The sequence below is a fragment of the Bufo bufo genome, chromosome 1, assembly GCF_905171765.1.
Source record: "Bufo bufo chromosome 1, aBufBuf1.1, whole genome shotgun sequence".
Lineage (NCBI taxonomy): Eukaryota > Metazoa > Chordata > Amphibia > Anura > Bufonidae > Bufo > Bufo bufo.
The window spans coordinates 767,569,944-767,581,939 of record NC_053389.1 but is presented as its reverse complement, the minus strand read 5'-3'; the positions used below and the strand labels follow the sequence as shown (position 1 = coordinate 767,581,939).

At 39.8% G+C, this 11,996-nt stretch overlaps 1 protein-coding gene across 1 annotated transcript; it reads left to right on the top strand.

Annotated features, from left to right (window-relative positions):
- The first annotated feature begins 1,078 nt into the window (after positions 1 to 1,078).
- Positions 1,079 to 2,234, top strand: LOC120987337 (nodal homolog 2-A-like). Its single transcript, XM_040415889.1, has 2 exons — positions 1,079 to 1,322; positions 1,573 to 2,234. The coding sequence occupies exons 1-2, from the start codon at positions 1,079 to 1,081 to the stop codon at positions 2,232 to 2,234; spliced, it is 906 nt and encodes a 301-aa protein (XP_040271823.1).
- The last annotated feature ends 9,762 nt before the right edge of the window (positions 2,235 to 11,996 follow it).

Here is an 11,996-nt window from a genome sequence, read left to right as displayed (position 1 = left end):
TAGATAAATATGAGTTTATACTGTAGATAGCAGACGGATATGAAATTAATAGATAGAGTGATTTGAAATTGATATAGATGGATAGATATGAGATGATAGATAGATGGATGGATGGATAGATAGATAATAGGTAGATAGATATAAGAGCAATAGATAGATAGATAGATAATAGATAGATAATAGATAGATAGATAATAGATAGATAGATAGATAGATAGATAGATATGAGATAGATAGATAGATAGGAGATAGATAGATATGAGATAGATAGATATGAGATAGATAGATAGATAGATAGATAGATAGATAGATAGATAGGAGATAGATAGATAGATATGAGATAGACAGATAGATAGATAAATATGAGATAGATAGATTGACAGACAGATAAATATAAGATTATACTGTAGATAGCAGACGGATATGAAATTAATAGATAGAGTGATTTGAAATTGATATAGATGGATAGATATGAGATGATAGATAGATGGATGGATGGATAGATAGATAATAGGTAGATAGATATAAGAGCGATAGATAGATAGATAGATAGATAGATATGAGATAGACAGATAGATAGACAGATAGATAGATAGATAGATAGATAGATAGATAGATATGAGACAGATAGATATGAGATAGATAGATAGATATATAATGAGATAGATAGATAGATAAATAATTATAGATATTTGAATTTGATAGATGGATATGAGATATGTAAAGATATATAAATAGACAGACAGATGGATAGATACATTTTGTACAGATGTTCATTCATTACACCCAGAAACCAAAAATAATCAAAGCTTCCCAATCTTCCTGTAACAGAAACCAGTTGTGTAGACAGACACCAATCATTGTACTTCCAGTCTAATTAGCATGATAATCGTTAAAATGATTGATCTCAATTCATTAAGCTTTTGATGTGTGGGTCCACAAGCTTCAAGGACTCATATTTATGAAGGGGCCATGCAAACGTTCTTGCTCTGTATATAAAGTCAAGGATTGCTGAAGATTTTATTTGTCTTCCTAGACCAGTTCAGCAATCAGAACTACCTGAGCTAAACTGACCAAGATGTCTTCTTCTAAGAAGGCTCTGCAGATCATCTTATACTGGATGCTCATTTCCTTGATATCAGGGAGACCTTTTTATCCACCAAAAACTCTTCCAAGACCCGGCAACCGTCTCCAGGGAGTTAAGATACCTTTATTCATGATGAATCTTTATCAAACCCTCATTGGAAATAAGAAGGACAATCACAGGCCAGAGAATCAGATCTTGGATGGATCAGATACCGTCCAGAGTCTTGCAGCAAAGAGTGAGTACCATAGTGTAACTTTGCCCTGTATCTTCTGACTGTTTGTTGGTATAGTTAGTTATTCTTTCTACCTTTGCTTCATTTCATAATTAATGATATAAGTGATTTATTATACTTAACTATAGATTTGCGGTTTATGTTGTCGTAGTAACTGGGTAGAGATTGTGCTCTAATTATTTTTTGGGAAAATATAACATTGTAGATACTGTAAATTAACTTTTCAACTTCTCTTAACTTCTTTCCTTTTCAGAGTTCACTGTGGAAAATAATCGGTTGTCCTTAACTTTTGACCTTTCTTCAATCTCCAAAAATGATGAGCTAAGAATGGTTGAACTCCAGGTTCATCTTCCACCTTTTACAAAATCCAGCAATGTTACAGCGGACATCTACCACGCCAACAGAGGTGAAAACAAACTTTTCTTAGGATCAGTTATGAAAAATATTACCAATGAACAGAATTCTTCCTGGACGAAGTTCAATGTCACTAAGATGATAGAGCAGAGTCTGTGGGTACAGAAACTGACCAACCATGAGGAAGGTGATATGCAGTCTGTAGACATGTCTGAGCTCGAGCACTCAAGAAAGATCAACAAGCGAGATGTTTCTCTCCATGAAGTCGACAAAGACCTAGCGCTCATCGTGTTCTATACTAAGCATAAGCCATCTTCTGAATCTGAAACTCCCAGCCTCATCCACAAACTGGCGGTCAACACTATGAAGTTGGTTGCATTTCGTAGAAACAAAAGAACCAGAAGTGAAACTCAACAAAGCACTCCAAGCAACAGCTATCCCAATGCAGCGGAAGAGCACAGACCTTCACACAAAACCATGGACAGAGAGGAAGACTACAAGGAGGTTTTCCCAAAGTATAAAAGGCATTCTAGTCTGAGGGGACCTGTTCTGCTCTACTAAAGGAAACCTCAAGCTAAAGGTAAACATGGTTGTATTCAACCACATACACTTAAAATCTATCTATCTATCTATTATCTATCTATCTATCTCTCATATCTATCTATATAATATCTATCTGTTCATCTTTCTATCAATATCTCAAATCTATCTATCTAATATATATATATATATATATATATATATATCTGTTCATCTTTCTCCTATCTATCTATCTATCTATCTCTCAAAATCTACCTATTTATTTATCTATCTCTTCTATCTATCTATCTATCTATCTATCTATCTACCTATCAAATATCTGTCTATCTATCTATCTATCTATCTATCTCATATCTGTATATCTATCTACATCCTATTTACTTATATCTATATATCATTAAATATTTTTGCTGTCAAATTTTATCATTATGTATTTTCAAGCTTTGTTAAACATTTTTAAAAGAATTGTTACGTATTGGGATATTTTTAATTTTTGCGTATTATGCTAACTGTGAAAATATATTGCATTAGAAATAGTGACTTTTAAAAATACCTTTAATAGTGATAGTGCGGGTATAGGTATGTATATACCAACAAAGTGTACTACAGTTCAAAAAAGTTTGACTTTTTGACAGGGGAGTAGCGACCCCTACACAGAACATTCAAAGGTGACCGATACTGACTACAGACCTATAGGTTCGAGACACAACGAATCAGGGTCTGAAAGACCTGCCCTCTTTCAGACCCTGATTCGTTGTGTCTCGAACCTATAGGTCTGTAGTCAGTATCGGTCACCTTTGAATGTTCTGTGTAGGGGTCGCTACTCCCCTGTCAAAAAGTCAAACTTTTTTGAACTGTAGTACACTTTGTTGGTATATACATACCTATACCCGCACTATCACTATTAAAGGTATTTTTAAAAGTCACTATTTCTAATGCAATATATTTAAAACTCGTGTGATAAGGATATCAGAAAAAATCGAATTATTTGGTAATTTTTGTTTAACTGTGAAAATACTTGTACTCACATGTATCATTGTTTTGTTTCAGGATTGAAGTGATCAGATAAAATGATATATTCATCGTTTCATACCGAAAATCAAGACCGTGCTGTAAGCGCGAAGACATGAAAAAGTGTTTTTATTCTTAAATTATTTTATTTTGTTTAGTTTCTTATTTATAGCAGATGAAATGCGTAGATTTTTGGGTAGACAATCAAGACCATACTGTAAGCCACCACGAAGACAGGAAAAAGTGTTTTCTTGCTTGAATTATTTTATTTTGTTTAGTTTCTTATTTATAGCAGATGACATGGGTAGATTTTTGGGTAGACAATCAAGACTGTGCTGTAAGCCACCACAAAGGCAGGAAAAAAGTGTTTTTATGCTTGAATTATTTCATTTTATTTTGTTTAGTTTCTTATTTATAGCAGATGACATGGGTAGATTTTTAATTTATAGCTTGACCACAAACATAAAAATGCCAGTGGATAGTTTCTCATGTTGAGATTTGATAGATTTGGGTGCATTCTCTTAATGCAATGTATAGATTTATAAAACATTCTAAACATGCAATAAACACATGGCTAAACTGTATACTTTTGTGCTTCTTTTTGTGTGATTGGGTTGTTGAGAGGCGGTAGAGGTTGAGTATATCATCAACCTGTAATGGGGTTGTGCTAACATTTTAATAACCCTCTTGGTGTGGACAGTGACATACCAGGTAGTAAAACAATGCCTGATTTTAGATCCAACTTTCCCTTAAAGGGGTTTTGCCGGGGTTTATATTGATGACCTATCCTCAGCATGGGTCGTCAATATCAGATCAGGTGTGGTCCAAGTCCCAGCACCCCTGTGGATCGGCTGTATGAAGAGGAGGTGGCGCTCATAAGGGACCTGTTTCCTCTACAAGATTACACTGCGGGTCATCTCGCTTGTGGCGGTGGTGCAGTGTAATTGTAAGGCTCGTCCCAGTGAAGTGAATGGGACGAGCCTTATAATTAAATCGCTGAGATGACGCACAGTGTAATTCTGAGCAGAAACCAGTGGTGACTCGAGCACCTCCTCCATCGCCGGGGGGTGCCTGAGGATAGGCCAATATAAAACCCCTGCCCGTCCCCTTTAAAGTGGTTGTCCAAGCTCTACAAAAAATTGGGTAAAAAAATAATCATTACTCACCTGTTAAGTCCCCCACCGATCTCTGTATACTAGGCTGCAGGAAGGACATCACTTCAATAACACAACCGCTACAGTCAATCACTGGCCGCAGTTGTAAGTTAGTATTTTTTTTTTATAAAATACAGATGACCCTTTAAAAGCTAGCACAGTTCTACAACCAAGTTTATCATTCCAGTACATCTAAGTGGCAAATAGTCTATATTGTTAAAAAAAATTACACAATTTATGGGCAGATGCAAAGGAGAAGGACAGGACTGCGGGATAAAGCTACACATAGGGTGTGTTTGTAAACTGTAAGCATGGGACCACAGAAGTCTGCATAGGAGCTGTATGCACAAAATATTAGGACTTTTTTTGATTTATTCTGCCAAGAATGTAGCCTGATCACCAGTATAGAAGGTTCTCCTATAAATAAAAAAAAGAGGAACATTAGGGTGCGGAGGATCAACTCAAGGATCACAGAAAGGAGATGGAGGAAAAACAAGTATTTAAGGGGTTGTCCGGGTTCAGAGCTGAACCCAGACATATCTTCATTTTCATCCAGGCGGCCCCCCTGATGCTCTCCTTTGCCTTGTGCTGAATCGCGCAGGGCAAAGGCTTTTTTTTTTTTTTAGATCCGGTGACATACGGGGCTCTCCATGGGTAAAGCTTGGCGGAGGCTTCTACCTAGCAGTGATCCCTGTGATGTCACCGGCACTAATGGGCGGGCTTTAGCGCTGCCATAGCCTGTAAAACGGCTTGGGAAGCACTAAAGCCCGCCTATCAGAGCCGGTGACATCACCGGGATCACTGCTAGGCGGAAGCCTCTGCCTAGCAGTGTAAAAATATAAACAAAAAAGCCCTTGCTCTGATGCTTATATCGGGGCTGCCGGGGTGAAAATGGGGATATGTCTGGGTTCTGCTCTGAACCCAGACAACCCCTTTAAGTCCCCCAGTCTCATTTGGTTAAGGGTATGTTGGTGTCAACCGGCAACAGAAGGAGGTTCTGTTTTAATCTTTGCTCCTTTTCCCAAATGATCATCAACATATACCCCTTTGCACACCTGAGCATGACTCTGCTGGAGGTGCGCAAGCAGTGAATGGAGCAGGTTGATGGGTTGTGCTCCCTCCATACACAACTGCAGCATCTGAGGGGTGACACCGATGGAAGAGGCCCCCCTGTCCTCCATTCAACCACCTCAAGATACAATCATTTGCTAAAGCAGCCAGGAGCCAGGATCACAGATCCAAGTCCTCCTAGGGCAGTGATGGCTCATCTCCGTCACTCCAGCTGTGGTGAAACTATGACTCCCAGCATGCTCCATTCATTTGTATGGAGTTCTTAAAACAGCCAAGCAAGTGTGCATCTTGGGAGTTGTATTTTTGCCACAGCGGCAGCCTGTGTCGGTTCAGTGGAGACGGCGGCATCTGCAGAGGGAGGAACTGCTAAGTCCTATCTAAAAGGTCTTCCTTCCACAGAGGAGGACCAACTACTCAATGCCCAGAGAACCTCTTTAATATAGCTTGCTCTATTTTCTCCATCTAAGGCTACATGCACACGACCGTTGTGTGTTTTGCGGTCCGCAAATTGCGGATCCGCAAAACACGGATGGCGTCCGTGCGCCTTCCGCAATTTGCGGAACGGCACAGACAGCCATTTATATAACTGCCTATTCTTGTCCGGACAAGAATAGGACAAGTTATATTTTTTTTGCGGACCACAGAACGGAGCAACAGATGGGGACAGCACACGGAGTGCTGTCCGCATCTTTTGCGACCGCACTGCAGTGAATGGGTCCACATCCGAGCCGCAAAAACTGCTGCTCTGATGCGGACCAAAACAACGGTCGTGTGCATGTAGCCTAATACTTTACTTATCGTTGAATGATCATCTTTACACTCTTTAGTACAGACCAATTCCAAAGAATCTAAAACTGTTACATAAAATTGCCACCAGGTGTCACTACAGCTCTACAAGGGCCTTGAAAAGATTTGGCATCAGGGGAATTTTTGAAGTCCTTTTGGTTGTGTCTGTGTCTTAATTTTCACTGAATTTATCAAACGTTGCACATTGTTTGATAAATGTGCTACATCTCTAAAAAAAATATATAATGTTATCCGTTAGGGCAGTACCACATCAACGCTATGTTCTTCCATTCTTCTGTTCTGTTATAGGAATCCGGTTAGGTTTCCGTTTGGGAGAGCTTTTTTTAGTGGAGAAAATGTCCACGTTGGTGAAAGTGCTATTTTGTTCGGTAAAATGATGGATACCAGTAAAAGAAACTATAATGGGGTCCGTTGGGCACTGTTGGTGTCCTTCATGTGACAGATCTGTATCTGGCTTGCATTCAATGATTTTGTTCCTATCATAGGACAGAAATATGGAACGTCAAACGCAGATGTGAAGGAAGACTTACTCTTGTACCAGAACCACTAATTAAGACAGGCCTGCATAGACACCTCAAGATGGCACAAAACGTGATGTGAACCCAGCCTAAAAGAAGAAAGGAACGTTGGGCCACTTCTGGAACGCTATTCAGAGGAATGAGATGAATGTGGACCTAGCTTCCACCTTTATCCACAAAGCACACTGTAATTTGTCAGTGAAAACAATGACATGGATTCTCACTTAGGGTATGACTGCACCGCATTTTTCCCCCACATGGACTGCCATGCGGAATATGCTCTGAAATCAGCGTCTAATCCACTGTTTTTAATGGGAAATGCACATTGCAGTTTATACGATGCAGATTCCTCCCTGCGTGGTTTTTAAACCACGTCACAAAAAGACTTGTGCATGGGGCTAAATCCAAGGCCAGATCTGCGGCATGAAAACTGGAAAACAGCACAAGCCTGTGGATCATTTTCAGATTTACGCTGTGGATTCTGCAGAAATTACAGGGAAGATTTTTTTTCGATGTGTATTTTATAGGGGTTTTATCACAAAGCATAGTCTACATTTTTCAAACCAGACCCTGGATCTAAATAATTTTGTAATTGCATGTAATTAGTAATGTAGTCTAGCTAGTGAGCTATTTAATAAAATGTACTGTATATGTATGGCGCCACCTGCTGTTTGTTCTTTTTCTTATTTTTTTTGTCCGTCTCACTGAGATGGTCGCACACGCTCAGCATAAATCTTCAACTGCCACCAGCCTTCTGTTCTATTCTGCTAGAACCTGTGGCAGTTACAGGGAGAGAGCGACAGCAGATAGAACACGCTCCTTGAGCTAACAGGATAAAGAATCTAGCAGAACAATTAGAGCAATGAATGTAGAGATCTCTAGATCCATGGGAGGTACAGGGCTGGTTCTAGCTTTGTTAGGGCTCATGAACACGAACATATTTTCTTTCTATGTCCGTTCCATTTTTTTTTTCAGACTGTATGCGGAACCATTCATTTCAAGGGGAACCCAAAAACGTATGTCTGTTCCGCCAAAAAATTTAACATGTCCTATTATTGTCCGCATTATGGACAAGGATAGTACTGTTCTATTAGGGGCCAGCTGTTCTGTTCCTCAATGCACACGGACATCATCCGGATTTTTTGCGGATCCATGTATTGCGGACCGCAGGATACATATGGTCGTGTGCATGAGCCCTAAGAAAGGTATTGTCATGTATTATATGATGTCTGATTTTCATTTTTTACATCAATCACCCTAAAGGTCCTCTCCTGCTATTAAGGCATATTTAGGGTAACGCTCGCTAAGAAAAGTATAGTAAATAGTCCTTCAGAGGAAGAAATGCTCTTTCTCTAGTGCCCCAACCCTGTAAGTCAATGTCCGATCCTTTGAAGAGTCTTTAAACATGACTTGGGCTATAAGCCAAACCAGAGACACCCATCTGTACCCTGACAGGCTGTGTGGGCTGTCATATAGTCAGATGACTAGCCACCACCTCTTGTGGTAGGACTTGGTCTAGTTGAGAGGTCGGGCATTTTTATACTAAAACCTGTGTTGTGGACTTTTCCATTTCCCAATTCACTTTGCTGATTGGCCCGCACCACATGTCTTGACAAAGGGCTGGAGCGTAATGTAAAATGTCACTCATTTATGTTAGGGCTCATGCACACAAACTTATTTTCTTTCCGTGTCCGTTCCGTTTTTTTTGCGGACCGTATGCGGAACCATTTATTTCAATGGGTCCGCAAAAAAAAAAGGAAGTTATTCCGTGTGCATTCCATTTCCATATGTCCTTATTTCCATTGCACAAAAAATAGAGCATGTCCTATTATTGTCCGTATTAGGCCTCATGCACACGGCCGTTGTTTTGGTCCGCATCCGAGCAGCAGTTTTTGCGGTTTGGATGCGGTCCTATTCACTTTAATGGGGCCTCAAAAGATGCGGACAGCACTCCGTGTGCTGTCCGCATCCGTTGCTCCGTTCCGTGGCCCACGCAAAAAAAATATAACATGTCCTATTCTTGTCCGCAAGAATAGACAGTTATATTAAAGGCTGCCCGTGGCGTTCCTCAAATTGCAGAACGCGCACGGACGCCATCCCTGTTTTGCGGATCGGCAATTTGCTGACCGCAAAACACATAACGGTCGTGTGCATGTAGCCTTAGGCCTCTTTCACATGAGCGTGACGGATTAGGTCCGGATGCGTTCAGGGTGCGTTCAGTGAAACTCACACCATTTTGCAAGTTCAGTCAGTTTTGTCACATAGCTCTGCAGACAGAAATATAAAAATTTACACATGGCATGGCAATGCAAAGAATTAATTTTTCAAAATGTTTAATTCTATTAAAAGTATCAATACAAGAAAAACTATAAAAACATTTGCAATGTGACTGTGCTGACCTGCAGTTAACATGTCAGTTTTTCTTTTTTTTACTGCGTAGGGAATGCCGTAAAAACAAAACCTATAAAAACTGGCAGAGTTCCCCCTCATTTAGAATTTTACTAAATCATATGGAATATTAAAGAGGACCTGTCACCACTCCTGACATGCCTGTTTTAATATCTACATACATCCCCCATGTAATAACAATTCTGGAAAATCTATTCTTATGTCTCTATGTTCTGCCATTCCTTTATTATTTCTACTAGAAGTTATGAATTAATTGCTAGCAGTCTGCAGTAAGGGTACACAGGGGTGGGGGTGTGTCCCTGCACAGTCTGACAATGGCAGCACTGATTGGATAATTGGATAGAGTCAGACTGTGCAGGGACACACCCCCAACTGGTTACCTCCCCTCTGTACCCTTACTGCAGACTGCTAGCCATTCATTCATAACTTCTAGTATAAATAATAAAGGAATGGTACAACATACAGACATAAGAACAGATGCTAGAGAATTGGTATCACATGGGGAATGTATGTAGCTATTAAAACAGACATGTCAGGAGTGGTTACAGGTTCTCTTTAAGTAGTGTCATTAGAAAGTACAACCTAAATTGCAAGAAAAAAAAACTTTGAATTGCCTATGTGAACAGAAAAACAAAAAAAAGTTATGGCTCCTCGATGGCATGGAATAAAAAACTAAAAAAAACTACGGAAAATGGCTGAGCCTGGAAGGGGTAAAGGACGTTTTCATTTTTGCCCTTGCAAATTGCAACAACCATAACCTTTTTATTTTTTCCATTGTCTTAGGCCTCATGCACACAAACATATTTTTTCTCCATGTCCATTCCGGGTTTTTTTTTTGCGGAATGTATGCGGAACCATTCATTTTAATGGGTCTGAAAAAAAAAAACAGAAGTTACTCCGTGTGCATCCCGTTTCCATATGTCCGTATTTCCATTCTGCAAAAAAAATAGAACATGTCTTATTAACATCCGCAATACGGACAAGGATAGGACTGTTCTATTAGGGGCCGGCTGTTCCGTTCCGCAAAATACGGAATTCACGCGGACGTCATCCCTATTTTTTGCGGATCCGTTTTTTGCGGACTGCAATATACATGCGGTTGTGTGGATAAGCACCTTAGCTGTATGGACACTTGTTTTTTCCAGGGCAAGTGGAATTTTAATTGGTACATTTATACAGTAGGTGCATACATTTATATTAGCATTTTTTTATTTTTTTTGTGGGGTGAAGAAGTGGTAAAAAAAAAAGAATTCCAGTTTTCTTTTCTTTATGACATTCACCATTTGGTACAAATTACATTTTAAATGTATTGTACATGTAACCCCTGTAAGAGATTTATAAGAGCAATTAATGCTACAGTGGATGGTCATCAATTCTCTACATCTGTTGGGGGAGGCAGTGGAACTACATTTCCCAGCTCTCCTTGGAGCAGTGAGTAGGAGACAAGTAACTGGCACTGGAATAAGTAACTGACATTTTGGTTTTCCAACGGATGATTATTGAGAAGCAGCCTTCTACAGTTAGACTAGTAAGGCTACTTTCACACTAGCATTTTTCTTTTCCGGCACTGAGTTCCGTCCTAGGGGCTCAATACCGGAAAAGAACTGATCAGTTTTATCCCCATGCATTCTGAATGGAGGGATAATCCGTTCAGGATGCATCAGGATGTCTTCAGTTCAGTCTTTTTCACTGATCAGGACGGAGATAATACGGCAGCATGCTACGGTTTTATCTCCGGCCCAAAAAAACGGAAGACTTGCCTGAATGCCGGATCCGGCATTTTTTCCATAGGAATGTATTAGTGCTGGATCCGGCATTCAAAATATCAGAAAGCCGAATCCGTCCTTATGTGCAGACCGGTAAAAATGTATAAAAAAAATCAAAACGGATCCGTTTGTCCGTATGACAAATGGACAGACGGATCCGTTCCTGCAATGTATTTTTAAGACGGATCAGTATCCTGATCAGTCTTAAAATGCAATCAGTTTGCATGCGTTTTGCCGGATCCGGACGGATTCCTCTGCCGCAAGTGTGAAAGTAGCCTTAAGCAAAAGATGCCTATTTATTAAGAGAGAAAAGAAAAGTATTAAGCCAAGGATCGACGATTCATCTATTCCGATAATCCTCCTGAGAGGAGTGTGATCCCAGAGTGGTTGTCATAAGAGCATCCTGCTAGGCCTTCTCTTCATGAACTAGTTACTAGATCAGGCATCCTCAAACTGCGGCCCTCCAGCTGTTGTAAAACTACAACTCCCACAATACCCTGCTGTAGGCTGATACCTGTAGGCTGTTCAGGCATGCTAGGAGTTATAGTTTTGCAACAGCTGGAGGATGCCTGTACTAGATGATACTGCTGGTTGTTGGAGGCCTAAACCAAGCCTAGATTAACAGAAGAGGGAGTAAACTGTTACACCGCTGCAGGCTAAGCTGCCTCTGGACAATGAAGAATAAGGCCATACAGAATATTATCTATTTAATGCTGAAGCGAGAGTTACTACAAGTCTTTCCTGTGTCATTAAGTGCACCTACGGTTTATTAAGTGCGCCAACATCCGCGGCAAAAGGGCCCCAAGGTGCAGACCTTAGATTTGATATTCAGACTGTAGCATAAGTTATAGCACATCACATTGTTGGAGGATTGCGAGGAGATGTGTGATAATACACTGCTCAAAAAGATAAAGGGAACACAAAAATAACACATCCTAGATCTAAATTGATTAAATATTCTTCTGAAATACTTTGTTCTTTACATAGTTGAATGTGCTGACAACAAAATCACACAAAAATTAAAAAATGGAAATCCAATTTTTCAAC